The sequence below is a fragment of the Esox lucius genome, chromosome 1, assembly GCF_011004845.1.
Source record: "Esox lucius isolate fEsoLuc1 chromosome 1, fEsoLuc1.pri, whole genome shotgun sequence".
Classification (NCBI taxonomy): Eukaryota; Metazoa; Chordata; class Actinopteri; order Esociformes; family Esocidae; genus Esox; species Esox lucius.
The window spans coordinates 21,552,827-21,576,730 of NC_047569.1; the positions used below are offsets into that span (position 1 = coordinate 21,552,827).

At 43.5% G+C, this 23,904-nt stretch overlaps 1 protein-coding gene across 2 annotated transcripts; it reads left to right on the forward strand.

Moving 5' to 3' along the window:
* Positions 1–889: 889 nt before the first annotated feature.
* On the forward strand, positions 890–23,698 carry zbtb16b (zinc finger and BTB domain containing 16b). 2 transcript variants are annotated; one of them, XM_010892208.3, is made up of 7 exons: positions 890–1,149; positions 2,502–3,786; positions 5,772–5,872; positions 8,444–8,530; positions 18,245–18,415; positions 21,087–21,254; positions 21,450–23,698. In XM_010892208.3, exons 2-7 carry the CDS (start codon positions 2,597–2,599, stop codon positions 21,677–21,679), a joined length of 1,947 nt encoding a protein of 648 aa, XP_010890510.2. In that variant the 5' UTR covers positions 890–1,149; positions 2,502–2,596; the 3' UTR covers positions 21,680–23,698. The 2 variants fall into 2 exon arrangements, with proteins under 2 accessions (XP_010890510.2, XP_010890511.2); XM_010892209.3 differs by lacking the exon at positions 890–1,149 and adding an exon at positions 1,154–1,230.
* Positions 23,699–23,904: the final 206 nt, after the last annotated feature.

A 23,904-nucleotide genomic window follows, 5' to 3' on the forward strand; every position in this document is an offset into this window, starting at 1 on the left:
TATACTATAAAATGTTTTATTTTAGTCCCCAGTTGTTGTTCAAGTGTTCTATAATGTTGTCTTTGAATTGATTTTGTTTTTGTACAAAAGCAGGCACCATGATCTCGCTGCCTGCTGAGTTTATAATACCAGAGACCAAGGGCAGGGTGGGAATCTGACAACAGAAGCAAACTGCTCTCTAAAATGTTAATATGTTCTACTGCCACTTTCATGTAAACAATCATTCCCGCCAGTAAGTCACTGGCAAAAGACTGTCCAGACAGAACTTGTATGATACAACCCCCAGCAGTTGCCATCCCACCACCCTGTTCTGACTCTGGGGCCTTTTGGTTTTGCTGGGTTAAATCCAGTGGATTTTTCTGCTCATGGTGGTGTACAGTCCCACTAACCCATTTACAAAATAAAACAAGGTTTTGGAACCTAACTCGGTTTATTATTGTTTTCATGGAAAATGATTTCTTCCCGCTGTTACTCTATAGTAAGTCCGTCTATTTTCACAGAGATGTTAGATGTAATATCCTATTTTAAACACAAGGTGGCATAAAATTGCATTTTCATTGTGGTATATGTTGAAAGATCGAGTTAAAACAATTTCTTGATAAGGTGATATTGACTGCTGGTGAATGTAATATTATTGTTACCTTTTAGATTAGTTGAACAGATTGGGCAATTCGATAGAAATTGAGGATAATAATGTATTTTTGTGTCCATGTTCCCAGAGGTAGTGACTCCTGTTGATCCTCTGTCTAGACAAGAGTGACTAGAATTGTAAACAGATCCAGATCCACATCATACCAAACCGACCTATCGGTATTTGTAAACACCTTAATTAAGGCCTATACCATTTCAGTCACCGATGAATACTTAGAACTAGTGGCTCTAGTTGCATCTGGATCCAAAGGCTACTGGCTTATTCACCCCTGCCCAACATCCAGGTCGTGAAGACTGCTGCCCTGTAGATGTCTCTGTTTGCAGCCTTGATAGAACCGGGAACAGAGGACAATCATTCAAAGCTGTGACGTCGCCTGGGTGATGATTTGCCTACTTGAAGCAGGGATGACTTTGGAGCGGTTTCTGTGAATTGCCTTGCCATTATGTTGCCTGAATGATAACGCAATCGGTTGTGTGAGGACTTAACAGGCTACTAAGGTAAGAGGAATGAAGAGAAAAATAGTTGTCTTTCTATGATATCCATTGCAAGAATTCTACCATTGCCCTGGTGATTCATATGTAAGTTGGATATGTAGTTTCTTAAATTGCTATTCTATAACCAATGAGCAATTCACGAACAATGTTGAAGTAGCCTATTCATTGACAAATGTAGTAAATGTATAAGCTTTTTTATGTTTTTCATAAGCAACATGAATGCATGACTTAAAATGTTATTAAGCATAAAGTTTGACTGTTGTTACAGTAGCCTAACAGGGATTTTAAAACTTGACTGCTGTTTAGTATGCCCGCCGTACGATCAGACAGAGGACGTGACTGAGCCGCGTTGCGCGGTGACTAGAATGTGGTGATCCAATGTATTTTAACATTATTGCTATAGTGGTAAATTGTTAAATATTTATAGCTTAGTGAGTATGTCCCCCTTAGACATTTCGGTGTTTTGACGTTGGAATTCGTGAATCTATTACAGCGTAGTTTGCACCTGATGAGCCCTGTTGCGAACTACCTAGCATGAGTGCAAACATCCTCCCATAAGTTTGATATGGTTCAGTGGTCCCTAAAGGTCACAACATAGGGTATAATATGAATCACATAACTCTCTTAGCATTATTTTACAAGTATATCAAATTGGCTATATTGGTTTAGGATTGGCCACGACAACAAACAGTAGAAAAGCGTTGTAGATGTGTAATTTCCCGCGGTCTTTTACACCTTTCTAAATGTAGTTTGTGCATTCGGTTCCAATGTTATTTGGAGTTTGATATTGGTAACTTATTATAGTGACTTATTCACAAGTGCTCCCGCTTGCTGTAACCCATCCGTCATATTTTACGCAGTCCTTCACTTAAGCGCGCATAACAACGCACCAGAGTAACCTAGTCTAGACATGCATATTAGCTTAGACATGCGTGTGACCTGTTGCAGTACAGATACAGTACGTGTCTAACCGTACATATACAGCACATGTGATAGTGTGTAGCTCTATCCGCCTGTAGCCTGCATAGCCTGTTGTGTGTGACTAGCCGGTTTGGGTACTGTAACAGCATACTTGGAGTGTTTGAAAGTGGGCGTGTTGGAAGAAGTGGGTGGATCAACAGAAATCAAGCGACCTTTGGGGCACTGCTTTGGGGAGCCTGATTCTCCAGTGTTTCCTTCTTGTGTATTTCCTTATACTGACACTCCTATACAAAAACAACACTGTTTGCCGGTGTCAGACAATTTAAATGTTTTACACAAACAATGGCAATCAAGCAACTTCTTTATTAATTCCACCGTCGTTACCAAAATCTGAGATTAAGAGTCATGGTGGTTTCTTCTCTACCTTCCTCTAGACCTATACAGATACGCAAGGAACACAGGCAGGATAGACCACACCTCATGCATGGGCTCAGAGAGGGTCTGAGGCCTTACGGATCATCTGACTAACATGGGTGTTCTTCAGCTACACAACCCCACCCACCCGGCAACGCTAATGCAGAGGGCCAATCAGATGCGTCTGTCTGGCACGCTGTGTGACGTCATCATCACGGTGGACGGCCAGGAATTCCCAGCCCACCGCACCGTCCTTGCCTGCACCAGCAAGATGTTTGAGATCCTGTTCCACCGCAGTAGCCTGCGCTACGCCCTCGACTTCCTCTCCCCCAAGACCTTCCAGCAGATCCTGGAGTACGCCTACACCGCCTCCCTGCAGGCCACCGCCGAGGACCTGGACGACCTGCTCTATGCCGCCGAGATCCTGGAGATTGAATACCTGGAGGAGCAGTGCCTCAAGGTGCTGGAGACCATCCAGTCTGAGGAGAAGGAGGACCACCTGAGTGGGAGGAGCCACGGGCCTGGGGAGAGCGAACATGTCAGAGCGAGGCACTGGAGGAACATGCTAATCTCCAAGAAGCATTCCATACAGGATGGTGGCATGAACCCCACCGCCCTACACCACCTGGCGTTGTACCACATGACTGACAGGAGTCCTCCTGGGTCAGGCGGGCTTCCCACGGGGCTCTCTGAGGCCAGCCCCACCCAGGATGGAGGGGCTGTTCTGGAGGGCCTGGGTCAGTCTCCACTGCAGTACAGCCTAAGTAGATCCCAGGACCCCTCCCTGAGTCTGGGTAAGACAATAAAAACAGAGGACAATAACATGCAGGTGGATGAAGCCTGCAGCTACAAGGGCCAGTCCTCTACTGGAGAGGAGGGGGGCTCTAAGCCGGACCAGCCCAGGAATGAGGACCCAGGGACCCCCCAAAGAGGCAGCGTCATCACCTCGGCAAGAGAGCAGCATTCGGGCCAAGAGGATGGGGGCATAGTGGAGAACCACTCTCCTCTGGATAGTTTCCCTGAGCTGGCTGAGAAACACCTGGCCTACTCCTCCATGCCCTCCAACCGCATGGGGGAGGTGAGGCTGCCTGTGCCCATGTCGGTGGGCCCGTCCCTGGCCATGTCCCTGGACCTGAGGACCTACGGGGGGCTGCTGCCCCAGGGCCTGCTTCACAGGGAGCTCCTCAGCAGGCTGGGCCAGTTTGCAGCAGGGATGAAGCTCGAGGGTCAGGGCCAGAGTCAGAGCCAGAGCTGTGGGGACTGTGGCCTCCAGCTGCACGACAGAGAGGCCATGGAGCAACACAGGTAGACCACAGGGTTCCGCAGGCTACACAGAACACTGTCACGTCTTTGGGGGGTATTTTGTTATTGTGGTGTCATTGAGTGCTGTGTTTTGTCACAGAGGGCTTGCAGGTAAGCTGAAATGCATTTATTTTGAATTGGATGCTGATTATTCTGGTCATGAAATCATGTAGTAAACCGTTCATCAAAGTCAATCTGGACGAATGACATTAGCTATAAGTCAATCCTTGGGTGCGTGTGATAACATGTAATACACAACTTCAAATTTAAATGTTTACATTTTTGTTTTTATTCACTCATAACGTGAGCTGGAAGCAAAATATGTTCATTTGAATGAAACTCTACACCTGGCTATGAATCTGGGGACATGATGTGAGGAATGAATGATGTCTTCATTAGGCTGCATAGCAGAGGTGGGGTCAAATTATGAAGACATTTATAAAAATACTAAATCTTTGCACAAATTGGTCCTTATAATTTGGTGTAACTCATACAAACGAAGCATTCCTTTGCATTTCTCTGAATATAAGGCAGAAACCATTCATTTATTATTGAACAGTTCTCTCATGACTTGGTAGCTTCAGACTAGAGGTAGGTAGTTTACATTAGAAGTTGATGGTTTGGACAATGGATTGATGGGTTAAGACCAGAGATTGATGGGTTTGGACCAGAGGTGGGTGGTTTTGACTAGAGTTTGGTCATTACAACTAGATGTTGGTGGGTTAAGACTAGGCAACACACTCTGTTGATGACTGATGATGTGCTACACCAGTTCGCTTTAGCTTGTGAGGATTGCTATTCATTACAACTGCTACAGACAGGTCCATAGGTCCCATAGCTAAATCAATCAACCAAGCCACGATCAGTGTCACAGCACCAACCTCTACCCTTTCTTCTCCCACGCAGATGGCTGACATTTCAGGCCCGTGCCATTCCAGTATTTTAAAGAGCCTGATGACAGAACATTCAGCAGGGTATTAGCTAGCCAATGCTCAGTCATGGGAATTTGCGGAGGTTGGAGGAGTCAACCTTCTAGTGGCTGCTGATGTTGTAATTAAGCTAGTCCCTGTCAGGAGACAGGTCACTGAGTGTCACCTACTGTACAAACTGACATTTCTGAGTGGAGAGGAGAGAGAGAAAAGTTTTAGGGCACCGTGCACCATTTCAGAAATGTAACATCAGGCATTAACTAAGCAAATTATCTGAAGGAGAAAGCTAGGAATTATATGCGTTGTCTTTACTAGTGTCTGTCTTCATAAGTTTTCTGTAGAAACGTTCCTGTTTTCGGGTTCGTTTAAATATAGCAGGTGTTTGTGAAATTGTTGAAGAGAGTTCAATCTTAGTGACACTTTGTTTTTTAATTGTTTCAAAAGATTTTGCCTACCGGATCACTACAATTTCACATATGGAAGTAGGATAAATAGAACATTGTCTTGAATGGGGACATTTGTTTTATTCATGGTATTCTATGAATATAATTCTCTTCGATCAGTGAAACCCAGACAGGTATCTTTCCAAACCTGGGCCCTGGAAACTGCTGTCTGACCATTGTGATGCTGTTGCTTACAGATGGGAATTTGAGGATAGCATTGCAGTGCAGCCTTGCATGGCTGGATGTTTGTGACATGATATGATGGGCTTTTATGCAGGCTGAGTGGCGAGTCAGTTTCTTTCTTGTGTCTGGACGTGTCTGTGTTTTGTCTGTGTCATTATGTGCATGTGGGTGTATTACTATTGTGCTGTCTAAAATGATCCCTGATATTCGTGGTCTTTTTTTCTTTTGGCACACACTGTGATAATGTGTGATTCACCTGAGAGACCAATCTACACTAATGATACAGAGGCATGGTTAGCAAGTTGGTTTCATGTCGGGAAATAAACATGATGTTCTTCACGAGAACAATGATGAAAAAAAGCGTCAAAACATTTTTGGAACATCATCTCTGAGACTGGCCATTGCCTCAGTCATTTTGCCTCTTTCCCCACAGGAAGCTGCACAGTGGAGGAGAGACGGGCCACGGCTGTGAGTTCTGTGGCAGACGCTTCATGGACAGTGTGCGCCTCAGAATGCACATGCTCTCTCACTCAGGTAACACCGCCACATGACGGTTTGAACCGAGGCAATTCCATTAAGAATACCTCTCATAGGGCCCTGCTGTTTTCGCATTAAACTTGTTCCTTCTGTCACTGTATAGCGGATGTGTGAGGAACGTGTGATGTGGGTTTAAGAGTCCTTAGGAGTCCTGTCTGTGACTGTCTACGCGCGTGTCAGATCCTCAGTTCTCTGTCTTCTCTCTGTTGCATCTGGTTTTGTGTGTACTGTATGTACGCGCGTGCGCGTGTGTGTGTGTGTGCGTGTTTTCTGAGGGTCTGTCTGGCTCCTCGCGAGCTCTGCTCCTCTGAGTGATGACATCATCAGCTGCCGGCAGGCCTGGGTGTTCTGCCAGTGTTCTGAAGCGTGTGTGATGGCTCGCTCGCAGATGTGTGTCCAGGAACACACTGTACCCAAACGCAGACTTAATCAGACCTGACTGCTCTCCCAGCCACTTTATCCAAAATAGAGCAGGAGAAGGGGAGGGGAGCAGGCAGAGAGAGGGCCTAAAAATGAAACTAAAATATCAACAGAAACCCCACTCTAAAGGCTGCCATAGCGCCTTGGCTTTCCTCCCCTCTGATCTCCAGGAGAGCGTTAGGAGGAGACAGATAAGAGATTTCCTGTCTCCGGAGTGTGTGCAGCAAACATGTATGGACGCATTGATGAGTTCAGTATGTGTTTGGAACTCTGAACGGAACACAATGGCTGCATCACAGTCAGTCGCATTTGACTAGTTGGGTAATGGCGGCGAGCCTTTACCGATCCAGTCCGCACCTGCGTGATCTGATTTACCTGATACAGTGTGATAGTAGGTGTGTTAGACATCATTCAGATACTTTGATCTTTCATTGCAAAATAGATTTCTGAAACCTCCTTCTAACTGATTTGTATTCAGACACAAAATATATAGCCTATGTATTTCACAAAAAGAGAGTTTGATCTTATTTTATTGTCATTGTGTGTTGTCATATAGCCCATGGCAGCCTTTAGATCCTCTGTTGGTTGCTAAGGAGCGAGTGCTCCGCGGCTCTAATGGGCTGATTTGGTATTCAGCTCGATGCTGGCTCGTATTTTGGTATGCCAGACAAAGTGTTTTGATGGAGGACGATTGCAGCCTCGTCTGGAGACAGTTTGATGGTTTATGGATGAGAGCACACTCTGTGCCTTTCACTGCACAAGACAATGCACTATGTTCTCATCCTCCCTAATCACACACAATCTCCCAACAGCACAACATAACATACTGGACACACTGTCACAGAACATAACACACAACATAGAATTTATTGTCCTTACAAGACTTCTCTCAGTCAAGGAAAGCTGTGTGGTACATCACAATAAATCTGCTTAAAGGCCACATAGCCTGCTGAAATGTTTTGTTTTTACAAACAAAAAAAAAAAAAATCTGAAATAACTATATGAAATACTATTGGCTGTGGATGATTATTTTAGCTCACAAGTGCACTGGTAATAGTTGTACAGCTGTACAGGGAGAATTAAAAGAGGACTACATTTAGGCTGCAGAGCTCCCAGTTCCCAAAGCTTGTGGGCGTTTTAATGAGTCATTTTAACTTCATTTAAAGCCAGCTGAGCAGAAAATAGATCAGTGAGTGAGCCCTGGGCCAGTATGGATCTGCAACCGATTTACATCTCACAGTCAGCCCGCATCCAAACAGCTGGGAGTGTATTCCGTGTGTGTGTGTGTGTGTGTGTGTGTGAGTGAATATATGAGCGCACGTGCGTGTGTTTCCACCCTTGCATGTGTACGCATTCACTCGCCCACAATTACATGTGTGTGCAAAATCACCAGCTGAAATCCCCATTGGTCAGAGCACGGGCTTCTGTAGCTGAGTGGTTCCAGCGCTCTTGTCTTTACTGATCTCTTCATGAGAGAAGACAAGGGCATTCCAAAGGTGAGGGGGGGGGCTGTGTGTGTTACTGAGGGAGATGAGTAGGGAGTGTTGACTCTGGAGTGTTTATGATAAAGGGTCTCAGAGCAAAGCGTCTGCGGTGCTCAGAACACCCAATCCCTCTCCAGCCACTCAGGCTGACAGGCTGCACACTGTTCAGCCCCTGATAACAGGCCACGGTAAATAAAACTCTTCAGTTCAGCCCCTCGTCGGCGCAAAGAGAGAGGCCACGGCGCACTGTCTGGTGCGCCGCCGTTGTTTGGCCGGAGTTGTGTTTTCTCCACGCGCGCCTCCTTTTCTGCACTGTACAGTATGTGCCTCCTTATGTAACCGTAAACAACGGAAAGGGGCGGGTCCCGAGGGATCTTTAAACCGTGCTCCAGGTTTCAATCCAACAGCTCCCTCACCTTGTAAAAATGCGGTTGGATTTGGAAATGAAAGTAGACCTTTTATAGCCATCTGATCTTCAGATGATGAATCGTTGACATAACCTTGCATTTCAATGTAGCTGCGCCCTCTACCGCATCCTTCCAGTTATGCTGTCAAAGAAAATTGCTGTCATACTGTATTACCTTGTCTCATTAGTGAGGCTGAAATACTGTAATCCATTTGTTGAGTGTGTGATGATGACACGTCTGTGATTTGGTTCTTGCAGCTGGAGCCGAGGCGCTGGTGTGTGATCAGTGTGGAGCTACGTTCTCTGCCGAAGACGCTCTGGAGGCCCACAGACAGACACACACAGGTACAGACAGACACACGAATACACACATGCGCATATTAACGCCCAAACTCAACCCTAGTTCCCTGTTAAATCACATACGGGCCGTTGATGTCCTGTATTAGCTCATTTACCGCCCTTAAACAGCTAGGTATGATACACTGAACACCGTGGTAGCAACCGATAAGGGAATGTATTCCGTCTCACCTGTTGCTCATTCAGACTCGTTATAAACTTATGATGGTGGTGATTAACTTCCTTGTCATTGTAATGGCAGGCAGGGTTAAACTGTCTCCCTCACGTTGCTCCATAATTTATCAGTGGCTTGTGAGGACAGGAGGGCCCTCTCAGATATCACCCACTAATATCTCCTGGCATCCCATGAGGGTGCGTGTCGATGTACCAAGATGTTAGCGAGCCTGACACAGCGGGGCAAGCCTGCCGCTGCAACCTCATGAGTGTTGTGGGCCTGCGGCCAGTCCAGTGTGTGTGAGGAGTGGCTCTTCACTTCCCCTTTCCACGGCAACAAGTTAGATCAACATATTTTGTTTAGGAATGATCTCATTGTGAGAAACTGCGAGTATTTATTGTCTCCAGCTCAGGAGATTATGGACATTAGCGCCCGGGGAACGAATCTGAAGTCAACTGGTTTTATTCAGCTAGTCACCACTCAGACCAGCTGACTGAGTATCCCTTATTAAAAGGTTTACACCACTCAGTTTAGTTGAAATCAAAGCTGTCCATGACACCAGACCCTCTCCCGCTATGTGAAGCCCATTCATTACAGTAAATTAAACTTTCCTTTTTAATAATCCAACCCTACAGTCTACTTTGTGTGGGCATCCACACCTTTTCTGCTACTGGCAGAGAAATGTGATAACCGTCTCTGAAGCGTTGGCATGTAATTGTAACTCCAGGTGGCACACAGTGTATGAATAGTTAATGTCTGTGGACATGGAGGGGTGTTAACGATGCCCAGGTCTCTACCTCCTCTCCCTCAGGTTGTAAACATCCAGGGCTCAGTTGTCGGCTTGGCAGTGTATCCAGTGAAGGGTATAGGCCATTACTCACTCATTTTGTTATGATCTCAGCTTGGTCTAGTGTGACACATGACCCACTTACTGTCAGTTTGTACTTAAAGGCCACGGTCTGACCAGGATAGTATGGATTGTTGGAGCAGGTTGGTGGTTTTAGGGAATTGGGCTGTACTGTGGTCATTCACTTTTGGAATATACAGTCAAATGTTCAGATTCTTTAGCCACAAGCAAAAAACAAGTCTGTGGTCTGCACTCAAAGGGTGTTGCATAAAGGGTATTTCTTTTTTACTGCATCAGGATGGCATACACAAACATTTTGGTTGAACAGTTCACAGGTTTAACACATCAGACTTTGAAAAGAACTATAGTCGTCTTTTGATTATTCTTTCAACACATCCTAGGTGTGTAACCTTTTAGATTACTGGCTGGATTCATCTGGTTACCATGGCTTTGTATCTCGCCGTGTGACAGTATGCCAGTGAGCCAAACAAGCTTCCTCTTAGCTTCCTCTTAGTTTACTCGTCCAGCCACCTCAAGACGGGAAAAACACCCCTACAGTCCTTGACAAAAACCCTGTTGGCTCTCAAATCAATCACACTACAGGGAATTCAATACAGAACTGGCTGATTTCCAGTGAATGAGAGTGCGTTTTTGACACACCGTGAATGTCAGAGGTAGGTTGTTGTGGGTTGTCGATGGAGGGAGGTTCAGGCTTTGTGGGAGGGACAGGGTGTACTTGTTAAGGGGGGAGTTCCTACAGGCATTGGTTGGGACGATTGGTGGCATTGGATGCCAGGTCTCCCAGGAAAACAACATCATGTGTTGCTGTTTACTCGGCCCCAGCCACTGCTCTCTCTGTCACAGCCTCCGTCCGCTCTGCCTCTGACCTACTTGTGAGTGCCCAAAATAAAAGAATAGAACCATCTGGAAACCTTTCAGTCAACAATGACTTTACTTCATAAGAGCATTTCGGCTTGGTTCATTGTAGAGGAAATGGAGACGGTGATGGGACATTTTCGGTGGAAGAAGGGCCCTAAGAGGGCCGTCTTTGTCTGTGCTTGCAGGCAGTTGCTCGTCTCCTACACATCAGCACTTCCTTTGATAAAGGTTTTCATTCTGCCACAGTATGAATGAAAACATTACAAATACAGTACAAATAAGCCGTATTATACAGAGAACTCGTCACACTCAATCACACTTAATGTTAACATTCACTGCTCGTCTATTTTCAAGTCCATAGCCTCGTCTCAATGGAATTGGCCTTATTCAAGTGCACAATAATTATTGTGCAAACTGCGTTCACAGTAATGACCATGCAGTCCGTTGAAACGCATACCCTTATTCCACTGTAAATAGCTAATCATTGGTCCACATCTTAAAGTACTGAGTCATACTGTACTCTGTTTACCCCAGTCTATTTTACTGGCCTCTGGCTATTTTGGGTTGTGTACACAGTGAACACTGCCCAGTCCACTCATGCAGGTCCCGCAGACCTCTGCCCTAGACTTCATGTATGGAAAATATGTAAAACTTTGGAATTTTGGAACCACAGATTGCACGTGACCTTAATGAACTGGGCCATGGAATGGTGGTTAAACATGAGCAACGTATCTCTTGTTGCATTAATTATTGAGCTGGTTGTTCTTCACTCTGGTGGATTAGCGCTCTGTTGATCAGTGGCTGAACTGCCTGGGGTCATCTGAGGTTCTGTATGGTTTATGACTGTATGTAGACTATCATACTGTAACATCTAGCCTTCAGTGACCCAGTCAGTTACTTAGAAGGTCTGACATTTTTGTAAATATTTGATTATATCTTTTCATGTGACAACACTGAAGAAATGACACTTTGCTACAATGTAAAGTCGTGAGTGTACAACTTGTATAACAGTGTAAATTTACTGTCCCCTCAAAATAACTCAACACACAGCCATTAATGTCTAAACCGCTGGCAACAAAAGTGAGTACACCCCTAAGTGAAAATGTCCAAATTGGGCCCAAAGTGTCAATATTTTGCCCCCATCATTTCCCAGCACTGCCCTAACCCTCTTGGGCATGGAATTCATCAGAGCTTCACAGGTTGCCACTGGAGTCCTCTTCCACTCCTCCATGACGAGATCATAGAGCTGGTGGAAGTTAGAGACCTTGTGCTCCTCCACCTTCCATTTGAGGATGCCCAGCAGATGTTCAATAGGGTTTAGGTCTGGAGACATTCTTGGCCAGTCCATCACCTTCACCCTCAGCTTCTTTAACAAGGCAGTGGTCGTCTTGGAGGTGTGTTTGGGGTCGTTATCATGTTGGAATACTGCCCTGCGGCCCAGTCTCCGAAGGGAGGGATCATGCTCTGCTTCAGAATGTCACAGTACATGTTGGCATTCATTGTTCCCTCAATGAACTGTAGCTCCCCAGTGCCAGCAGCACTCATGCAGCCCCAGACCATGACACTCCCACCACCATGCTTGACTGTAGGCAAGACACACATGTCTTTGTACTCCTCACCTGGTTGCCACCACACACGCTTGACACCTTCTGAACCAAATAGGTTTATCTTGGTCTCATCAGGCCACAGGACATGGTTCCTGTTTGCAGGCTTTCTTGTGCATCATCTTTAGAAGAGGCTTCCTTCTGGGACGACAGCCATGCCGACCAATTTGATGCAGTGTACGGCAAATGGTCTGAGCACTGACAGGCTGACCCCCCACCCCGTCCACCTCTGCAGCAATGCTGGCATTACTCATACGTCTATTTCCCAAGGCAACCTCTGGATATGACGCTGAGCATGTGCACTCAACTTCTTTGGTCTGTTCTGAGTGGAACCTGTCCTGTTAAACCGCTGTATGGTCTTGGCCACTGTGCTGCAGCTCAGTTTCAGGGTCTTGGCAATTTTCTTATAGCCTAGGTCATCTTTATGTAGAGCAACACTTCTTTTTTTCTTTGCCATGAGGTGCCATGTTGAACTTCCAGTGACCAGTATGAGGGAGTGTGAGAGCAATGACACCAAATTTAACACTCCTGCATTCACATCTGAGACCTTGTAACACTAACAAGTCACATGACATCGGAGAGGGAAAATGGCTAATTGGGCCCAATTCGGACATTTTCACTTAGGGGTGTACTCACTTTTGTTGCCAGCGGTTTAGATATTAATGGCTGTGTGTTGAGTTATTTTGAAGGGACGGTTTTACAAGCTACAAAGTGTCATTTCTTCAGTGTTGTCACATGAAAAGATATAATCAAATATTTACAAAAATGTCAGGGGTGTACTCACTTTTGTGAGATACTGTATACCTAAGTCATAGGAGCAGCTAGAAACCTGAGTGATGTTAGGAGTTTTGATAATAGCTCCTTTACCATGCTTGATGTGGAGTCAAGCAGTTTAAGATCCATTCAGCGAATATGTTCACCCCATTGAATCTCTTTGAAGAGTTTGGCATTGTACTGTACCTCCTCGCATTGATCTTAATAAGCCCTCTTTAAACAATCACAAAGCACATTCCCACCCCAGTTTCTGTAAAAACCTGAGGGATGGGGCAGGAGAAACTCTGAGATGTACAGACATAAATATGTATGCAATCCCAGAAATCCCAGATATCAACCTTATAGCACTGAACCATGTTTTGAGGCTTCATTCACACTTACTAGGTTTGCGAACAATAGAATTAAACAAGCTATTATTTTGGGTTCTGACTGGTTACAACAGTTATACTAAGCTCATGAAGCAATTTAACATTATATTCTTCAAGAATCTGTGGATAAATGTACGTAATTTATATGTCAATAAATGTATGCAGCCACTCCAGATTACCCCTGTAAGGAAATGTCTAACATTTCCCGGAGCCTCTGTATAGTTTGGCTCCCAGACCAGCACTGCAACCATTCATATATTCTTTTTTTGTACAGGTTTAAGGGAGCAGTCCATGGTTGTTTTGTAGAGCTGTGTTGAGACCTATACAGAAACGTGCTCTTAACACAGATGCTTGAGATTAGATTAGAATCTTTAAACTAAACCTGAAGACGGAGACCGTTGCAGAGATCTGTATGATACATAATGCAATCCCTTGTTCCATGTGCAGCCGGGTTACTTGGGATTCTGAGGGTGGGAAAACTTTTGTTAGTCCTTAGAAAAGGAACAGGCTTTGCTTATTTGTGAATGGAGGGATTAGTTTGAACACTTCACCCCAAGAAGGGCCATGATCCAATCCGGTTGCCTAGAGACATGTTATTGTCTGTTAAGGCACAGCCACAGCTGTGTTGCCTGCCTTATTTTGACTATTGACTGGCTCTTACATGCTCCCATGTCATGTCCTGATGTCGGGTCTGATAAATGCTTGATGTTTAATTGAACCTGCAGAAATGTTCTTCTCTTCTTTGCTCCTTTTCGCAGATGGGAAAACAGGTACTGTTGTTCAGGTTAGTTCTCTGTATGCTGGCTAAAGTTTACTGAAACTAAACTCAAGTTAAATAATCTTTCTCTGTGGAATGTATGAAAAGCCCCTCCCTGTGTGACTCCATAGGGAGGCCCAGTGCTCAGTCAGCCATCTAGGCTTTGAGGAATACCATTGATTACATGGTGTTTACCCCATTGAGGACCTCGGGTCAAGAGGTCAGAAGACCAAATCCTGTTCCCATTGTCTGGTTAAGGGTGAGAAAGCAGGGGGCAGTGGGGCAGGGACATACCTACAGGAGATTCTATTTTCTCACAGAACGGCTGCTCTGCACTAAAGAGCAAAGCATTCTGGAAAGAGCTGCTGTGAAAGTGTTTTGTGTGAAAGTTAACACAGCGCAGTGGTGCTAGTCAAGCTAATTCATGTCAGCATACAGATGTGCTGCACCTCTCTGTCACTGTCGACCACTCTTTTTTATTAAAGGGGCTATTTATATTGGTGGTCCTGTTGTTTCATTTCAATTCAGTTGTTACTGGAAACGTCTACGATGATAATCAGGGTTTTATCACTGTCTAACAAAGTTCGTTGTTAAGGAAGTTATTTTGTTTTCACTGTTTCACAATTTCTTTATAGCAGTGGGATAACAGGGTATTGAGTATGTGCCTAGAAGTAGGAACGGTATGGTAGAAAAGGAATTCATTTAGAGAATGTACTGGTTTAGGCCTAGTGCTCAAAACGCAGACTTATGAAAATGGTCATGAAATGGTCATTTTAAGAATTAAGGAATGACAACTGCTCATCAGTGAGTGAGACATCGTACTGAGAAAAACATTTCATCATGTCCAGTAGTAACTAATCATACTTTGTCAGTTGAGGGACTGTATCTCCAGCTCGTTGGAGGCTAAAAGTAGAATAGAGAGCACTCCCCCTGCTGGCTATATTGAGATTGAATTGTTGACATTTTCTTAGATCCTACATTGTTCATATATTGCAGGTCAGGCAGCACAGAATGGATTTCACAGTTCCTAAACATCTTTTTCTTTTTACGTTAAATGTTTACTTTGCCTAGACTATTGGTGCATTCTGTTGAAGGGGTATCTGTACATGAAGTTCAGGTTTATTTGTAATTACACATTAACAACAGTGTTATTGGCAATGAAAAGCTTGGTTGGGTTTCCAGTGCAATAAATTATTAAATAATGAATGATGAAATGGCAGATGTGCAACAGAATGACTATGTACATGACTTGACAATAATTTAACTCTAGTGCAATATTACCATGGTAATTAATGAGGTGTTGCATGTGCAACAGAACCAGTAGAATGACTAGGTACATAATAGCACCAACCAGAATATAAGACGAGTGATCCCACATAAGTGTAAGGTGGTTAGGTGAGTAAGTGTAAGGGACCAATTGTAAAGGGTCCAGTAGAAGTTCCAGGTATATGTGAGCAAATGCAATGGCTCATTTTGCTAAGCATGGGAATAGGGGGTGAGGGGCAGGTGCTCAAGTGTTCAACAGTCTTATGGAGCAGACGCTTAGTTTTGCTGAGGTTGATCTGGAGGTTGTCATCCTGACACCACGATGACAGGGTTCTCACCTCCTCTCTATCGGCGGTCTCGTCATTACTGTGGAACAGGCCAGTGACGGTGGTGTCGTCAGCAAACTTAACGACGACGTCAGAGGAGCGCGTGGCCGGACAGTCATGCGTGAACAGGGAGTAAAGGAGGGGACTGATCACACAGCCTTGTGGTGCGCCACTGCTGAGAGTCAGTGTGGAAGAGGGTGGAGCTGGCCATCCTAACCACCTGGGGTCTCCCCGGCAGGACGTCAAGGATCCGCCTGCACCGGGCGGAGTTGAGGCCCAGATCCCTGAACTTCGCCACAAGCTTGTGGAGTGCAATAGTGGAGCGCTGATCTGTAATCAGTGAACAGCTTTCTCACATATGTATTTCTTTGGCAATGGTGTCATCTGTAGACCTGTTGGGTCTGTAAGCAAACTGTAGTGGATCTAAAGTTGAGGGTAGGGAGGTGGTGATGTGTGCTTTCACCGACCGCTTGAAGCACTTCATTATCAGGGATGTTAGTACCACAGGGAGATAGTATTTTAGGCAGAGGGCTTTCTGTCTTCTATATTTTTTTGGGGACTGTGACAATGGTGGTCTTCTCGAAACATGTCCGGACTACAGGCTGAAGTAGTGATTGGTTGAAAATATCCAAAAGTACATCTTCCGGTTGGTCATCCGGTCGCCTTGCAAGGGTATGTCCTTCTGAGGAATTTGCACGTCTGCCTTGGATAATTGCAGCGGGCTGTTGTCCTGGACCATCTGTACATCCTTGGCCGTAGAATCACTCTCAAAACGTGCATAGAAAGACACTTCCCCCCACGCTGCCTGTTTTCCTTTTGTAGTCTGTAATAGCTCTCAGTCCATTCCACATGTTCCTGCTGTTAGTGGCCATATCTTGAGAAGTGAGAAAAAAAATCAGAAACCAAAGAAAGTACACAGTCAGCTAGACAGTGAGACCTAATGAAAGAACCACTCTTGTCTTGTTGGGTTTAGGGGGTGGAATGGTGGTAGCCAGGGAAGCTCTTTTGTCCGATGGTAAAACATTGTGATCCGTGGGTGAAAAAAGCCCTGATCATTAGGCTACTACACAAAGACTGGAAGTGTAGGAGTTGAATGAAGAGCCTATGACTAATGGGGTTGGTCATTGAGGGTCTGAACCACATTGTGTTTCTATTGTGCAGATGGCCACTGGAATAAAGCTAGAGAACAGGTGCACTGCATTCCAGTAGGCCCTCTTTCTGTTGCATTGTGCAGAACGGAGAACATCTCTCAAGCTCTCTCACGTCTCTGTTAATGAGTGTGAATAATGTTCAATTCTCCTATTACAGTTAAGGCGAACACAGCAACCGCGTGTTGTTTGTGAAGAGGACCTCATGTAATCTGAGCCCCTGATATACTTACTGACTCAGAGTAGGTTATATAGTTGTTCGATAAGTGATCTGTGTCTGTGGATCATCATGACTTAACTCAAAAGGAATATTCTGCACACATTTTTGGCATGTGGATTGCTGGAAGATGGTAAACAACAGAGAGATTATATGATTTATTGCCGAAATGGATTGAATTATTGACTATAAATATCCCTGTCTGTTAACTTGATTGAACCCCAAACACTGTCTGACAATCTCCCCTTTTAGTATGAGCGTGCTGTATCTCTTTCCCTGCACTAATTCCAATTTAATTGCCAGTTGCCTCAAGGCACTTCAATAACAGTAACAAATGATTTGATTTAGTGGACCTCATCAGACTGCATTTTAAATGTGACTCGGCAACCCCACTTGAATTCCAATGAAGCACTGGCATAGCCTCCTGTTTACTAATGATCCTCTGCTGGAGATGTCTGATTGAATCCCAGTCGTGAGGAATGGGACCTGCTAGCTTTGTAAATGATCCTAAACCCAAGCAGGCAGAGAAATAACGACCTCATAACCTAACATTAACCACCGCTCTGTAGGACTCACACATTATTATCAGTGGAATTGATTACCCAATGGACTGACGACTCAGTCCAAACTCACATTGCAATTTTCATGAGAAGGATAAGCAAAATGGGATCCTTAAATAGTATTATGAACGGCGTGAAACCCCGTACGTTATTTGTGAGTGCATTTAACGGGCAGCTCTTCACAGATCCTGTGTGAGTAAAACTAGCTTGTGTTTTCCTATCTGTATTCCGCTCCACTCTCAGCGCAACAGGAAAGCAGCCCCAAAGTGATGCCAGGTCACACGCGGGATTAAAAGGATTGTGTTTTTCCTGCAGTCCTGCCTTTAATGGCTTGATATCGCTACTTAACATTCTGCACATAGCTCATAGTGTAGGCATCATTCGGGGTGGAGCTGCTATCAGCCTCTCTCTGTGGACAGACACAGAGGACTTCAGAGGCTCCTGGTGCAGAGGCTTGATGGGAATTGAGGGGAATAATTATTTTCCTGACATCCCATAAGGCATTGATTAGGTGACTGACAGTTCTAGCATCCTGTATGTTGTGTGAAATATGTATCTAAAGGGCCAGGGCTTCCAAGTCAACCTGAATTATGAACGTGTGTGAAGTCAGACTGAATGCTTTTCAAGCCTGTCATGGGGGTTAGTTAAGGTAGAGACACTTTGCTCTTTGAAAGAAGCGTTTTTCCTTAGAACACTCAAGAGGAGGCTCAGGCTCATAGTTGAGTGACCCAGTTTCCCCAGCGAGTGTCGGTTCGGTCCTGAAATAACCGTTTCTCTGTCTGTGTCTCTGTGTGTTCTCCAGGGACCGACATGGCGGTGTTCTGTCTGCTGTGTGCCAAGCGGTTCCAGACCCAGAAGGCTCTGCAGCAGCACATGGAGGTTCATGCGGGCATGCACAGCTACGTCTGCAGCCACTGTGACAGGCCCTTCCCCAGTCACACCACTCTCAAACGCCACCTGCGCTCGCACACAGGTGAGGACCACATCCATGTCCATTGTTATTACCGCCTTCGTCGTCATCATCACCATTGACCTTCCCATCAAAAAAAATCTGCAGCAATAAAATCCAGTGCGATGAATACCCATAAAATGTGACTTTCTCCTTAAATACGCCCAGAAGGGAATTGAAGCATAAGACCAACATTTTTAGCTTCATGCAAGATTTGGTTTAACTAAATTTATTAACGTAAAAAAAAAATAATTCTACAACAATTCACTCTTCTTATGACAGCAATGCTGTGTTATAACCAGTTTTATCAATTTTATGTTTTTAGGTTCTTTCACACAGATTCTAGGCTCTTCCCCTTTGTGACTGGCAGATTTTGATTCTCACCAAATGATAGAATACATTGTAATACATATCTAAAGAACAGCTAATGACTTGTCTGTGTGTTCCTCTGAGAGGGAGTCATTAGATAAGAAGAAGGAGAGAAAGACAAAAAGGAGGGAGCAAGAGGAGAGGACAGACTTTGGGACAAAAATATCATATCTGTACAATTCAGTTTTGAGATACTGAGCGGTAAATATGTGACACCCCACATAGGAGAACTGCTTAGTATTGAATTTATAATCTAATCATCACCTTAAAGTTACCGAAAGTTCAGCGAATCAAAATGCTGAGACATTTGTAAATCTTTGTTTTATGGGTATTCAGTTGAAAATCCATTCCAGCAATGAAGTTCCATCTGCAGAGAAAGATAGAGACCAGTGTTGAATGATAGAGACCATTGTTGAAAGATAGAGTTGAAAGATAGAGACCAGTGTAGAAAGATAGAGACCAGTGTAGAGAGATAGTGTAGAAAGATAGAGACCAGTGTAGAGAGATAGTGTTGAAAGATAAAGACCAGTGTAGAGAGACAGTGTTGAAAGATAAAGACCAGTGTAGAGAGATTGTGTAGAAAGATAGAGACCAGTGTAGAGAGATAGTGTTGAAAGATAGAGACCAGTGTAGAGAGATAGTGTTGAAAGATAGAGACCAGTGTAGAGAGATAGTGTTGTAAGATAGAGACCAGTGTAGAGAGATAGAGACCAGTGTGGAATCTCACTCCCAGATTACCCGTTGGGGATCTTGGAGGGCTGGACAATTGTCTCATCCTGTCACACCCTAGTGACTCCTTGTGGTGGCTTGGGCGCCTGTGTGTGAACACAAACAAGGTAGAAGGCTGGAGAATGCATTCCTTCCCTGCACATTAAGATCCCACTTTAGACTACCTGGTAGTGAGAACAGAGTGTAATAAATCAGAACAGCACTGTGCTTCGGATGCCACATATCTCCACATTGCTGTACTTTATTAATACATTTTATAATTCACTAAATAATTCACTAAAATTTGCTTCAATAATTCACTAAATTGTGAAAATTGTAGGGGGAAAAACATTTTGTAAAAGAAAAAACAAGGTAAAAGTTAATAATAATAATAATATTATATATGAATGTTCAATATTCACTTGTTAAAGTGATAGTTCACTAAAATTACAAATACAAGATATTCTATGGAGGACCAGGAACATAGCTGAAGTTTGGTTGAGTGGCTGATATATTTAGTTAGTTACTCGCATTTAAAGGCCTTAGAATACTTATGTATCAATATAATGTGGCACATTTATGCAATATTCATTCCATAGATGTTTTCTGTATTGATATAGAACAAGACAAAAACAACGATGCCTCTTAACTGTGCATTAAAGTTGTTTTTAAAGCACATGTATTTATCTCTATACATCAATTACTTCCAGTACAACAATTTTTTTTTGACAATCCACCATTTTATGATTGGATAGCACAGAATCTTATAGCACCTAATTCAAAGGGGCAAGCGCAAATACAAAATTCTATTTAATCATAATTTGACGTTCACTATTCATGTCTCACATGTGAAGGACCACCTATAGAAAAACTTAATCTGAATAAATAGACCAAAATCCCTAATTGAATGTTCTGGTTCCGAGATCTCGATGCAGTGAAAGGACGCCCAAGTGTTCTCCTCTTTACCTTAAATAACACACTCAACTGTCAGCACGTATCCTAGTCTATTGACTGAACAAAAACATAATTGATGCGACAAGACAGAAGTAAACCGGAGTTTGGCCAGCGTTGTGTTCATATTAGTATTCTTGAAAGTATTTTTGTGTAAATGTCATGTGTCTTGTAGCAGGGTTGGGGCTATGTGAAGCATCAAGCCATAATGAGCTGTGCTACAGTATGTCTTCTCCCACTTGGCTGATGCTGTGGACACTGAGCTAATGAGACACATAGGTCATTGCAGATGACTCAAAGCCACAGCCTTAGAGAGAGATGGATCAAGTATGGAGAGCACCACATGACTGCAGGACATCTATTAGCTATTAGCAGGCGACCAGAGTGTGTCCTTAAATGACAACACTGTTCACATATGAAAAGCACCAGATGTATCCACCGTGATATAGCAAACTTTTCCTGCTCTTATTTGACCTGTCCAACTATTACTTCATCATATGAAAGTATCAGTCACACTAAAGTTACCCTTTGATGCACCTCGCCGGAGTTTGCCGGAAAACGACCTCCAGCTCCCGGAACGTCGATACTGTTTAGCATTACGACACTCATGATAACAGGTGTGTCTAACCTTTTTTTCCCTCCTGCGTCTAACCTGTGGCGTGTTCAGGTGACCACCCGTTTGAGTGCGAGTTCTGCGGGAGCTGCTTCCGGGACGACGGCATGCTTAGGGGACACAAGCGCATCCACACAGGAGAGAAGCCTTATGAATGTAATGGCTGTGGCAAGAGGTTCAGCCTCAAACACCAGCTGGAGACCCACTACCGCGTACATACAGGTTAGAGAGCGTCCACAGTACGGTCACAGCCACACATAACCAAGCAAACCCGACATACTGACATCTGAATGGCACACACACACACACACACACATTTCTAACTGGGTGGGGTGGGGGGGTCAGATAGCACCTCTGGTTTTTGCACGACGTAAAGGATACGTTTGGTAAGTACTGTATGATATTGTATTCCTGTAGGCGAGAAGCCATTTGAGTGCAAGCTGTGTCACCAGCGATCCAGGGACTACTCTGCCATGATCAAACATCTGCGCACCCACAACGGAGCATCGCCCTACCAGTGCACCATCTGTCAGGACTTCTGCCCCAGCCTGGCAGCCATGCAGAAACACATAAAGACCCACAGACCTGAGGATGTGCCCCCGGACTGGAGGATAGAGAAAACCTACTTATACTTCTGTTATGTCTGAGCAGGTCTTAGACACTGAGAACACACTATCCTGTGTGAGTCTGTGCAGGTTTTTCATTTGTTCCTCTGAAGAAAACCAATTTGATAATTTCTGTGGTTTGATTGATTCCATCATGAATTGCCACAATGCCCTGTCATAACATTTAACCTGCAAACAGTATGTGTTGAAGGATAAAAATACTACTTGTCAGGTTCTCTGCAATGAAAGAGTGTTGCACTAAAAAGCAAATTGAGTTCTATCTGCTGTCACTTATTGTGAGACGTAGAATGGAGAATCTCTGGTAGAATTGCAGAATTGTTTTTACACATGCTATTCCTGTCTTATTATTTTCTGTGACATTTCCTGTCATAGACTTTTTTGAAGTGTTGTTTGTTTTCAGCATGTTTTACTTGAATGGCCTCAAAAATGCTTTTGATGATTTATTTTCCCAGCACACATAATACGCATATGATTTCCTGTCAGGTAGTCTCTCTGCTCATGCTCATTGACAAGCATTAAGGGTAACAGGTTTTGCTATTTATGTCATTCATTTTGTTACCAAATCATTTTTATTTTTTATTTTACCCAACCTCAAGGCAGTTTTTTTTGTTTTGTTATTAGAATAAGCCCTACCTCTTGAATATTTAACTTTTGCACAGAGGCAATAGCACATCTTAGAACTGGTGTTTTTCATTGTTTTCATCAATCATAGCTTTACCGTCATGTCATTTTATATTGGTGAAGCAGTTTGAAATGTTCAGTTAAAGAATTAATAGAAGTGATTCGGACAGTTGCCTGTTGAGTGGAAAAAAGATTTGAAAGCCTTCTAATGGCTTTCATGCATAGTTTTTTTAATCGGTAGAATTATAGCAGTCTGTTAAATCACAGAATTAGAATTTTGAAAAGAAAGAAAATGTGAATACAAGTGTTGTCTTTTTTACTAAATGTGAAAAGATGATTCTGTAAAGTTGAATTACTAAAAGCAGGTTATCGTCAGTTGTGATGTCTGTTGCTGTAAATGTACAAAAATGTAATTGTTTGTTATTCCTAGAGGAGAGCCACATGAGGGCTTCTCTGATTTTAAAATTGTGTATTTTTGTATTACAGTGAATTGCAATTTGTTTACATTTGTTTTGATTTAAGAAACATCTTTTCTTGTGTGTTTTATAAGTCTCTGATTTAAGTAAGAGCCCTCCCTGTGCCTCTTTTATAAATGGAGCATAGATGTGCTGAATACATGAATACAGTGTGTTGTATTGATTGTTGTTGTTCCTGGATGTTTGTTTATTGAATTCCACTGCCATGCCCTAGTAGACCCCATTGTCTAAACTTCTTAGTTTGAAACAAGATACTTCTAATTATAATGATTTTATGCCCCAGGCAACTCAAGCCTCTGAGCAAAGTTTACATGAGGTTCTCTCTCAATATTCTATTTAATGTATAAATTACATTTGGATTTTGAATATATCTAATGTAAAACCTGCACAGAAAATAGGGGCAACATCATGTTATTATTTTATAATGCTAGACTTTGGGCATCTATAGGCTACACTATGGCCTTCTACAACAAACAGCCAACACTCAGTGCCATGAAAACAATTATAAGCACTAACTCATCTTCACTGTACTACTATCTATTCTAGATGCACATGCACTAAGGATCTAATGATTTCTGTGGTGGACCAAAACTAACAGAGCACTTTCAAAAAAGGTTTCTCTCTGATCTTTCTGTGTTGTAACAAAGCAGAAGTTGTTTTATTTGATGTGTGTACTAGAAGAATGTGATGATCATCATTTAGATAGCTATTATGTAAATGTTTGAATGTTTGTCTACCTCAGCACCAGTTCAGTCAGTGCTTGACCTGGTGTCCAATCAGGGTTGTTCTTCTTGCCATCTGTGTTAAATCCTTTTGCATTACAGCTTTGTAACACTGTGTGTGCAAGTGTTTTCTCAGTGTGGGCTCAGGCACATCTCTCTTTACGCATCAGTGTTCTGTGGCATGATGGAAAAAAAATAAAAATAAAATAGTAACTATTTTATACTGCAGGTCTTTATTGTGTCATTTGGTCAAATTAGTTCTTACAGTCTGTTTTTTTTTTATATATATATATATACACAATTCACACGCACTGCATTAACGTTTTCAGTGTCTGAGACAACTATGAAAAGCCATTAAAACTTTGTCTTACTGTTGTGTTTCCTGTCTCATTGTGTTGTTAACGTACTGCTGGAGTCATGACAGACG

Bases quoted from the DNA above. Each gene is read 5' to 3' on its own strand.
- zbtb16b (XM_010892208.3), top strand. From the start codon at position 2,597: ATGGGTGTTCTTCAGCTACACAACCCCACCCACCCGGCAACGCTAATG. The intron at 3,787-5,771 runs GTAGACCACAGG...CTTTCCCCACAG, and splicing joins GAGGCCATGGAGCAACACAG to GAAGCTGCACAGTGGAGGAG. The intron at 8,531-18,244 runs GTACAGACAGAC...TGTGTTCTCCAG, and splicing joins CCACAGACAGACACACACAG to GGACCGACATGGCGGTGTTC.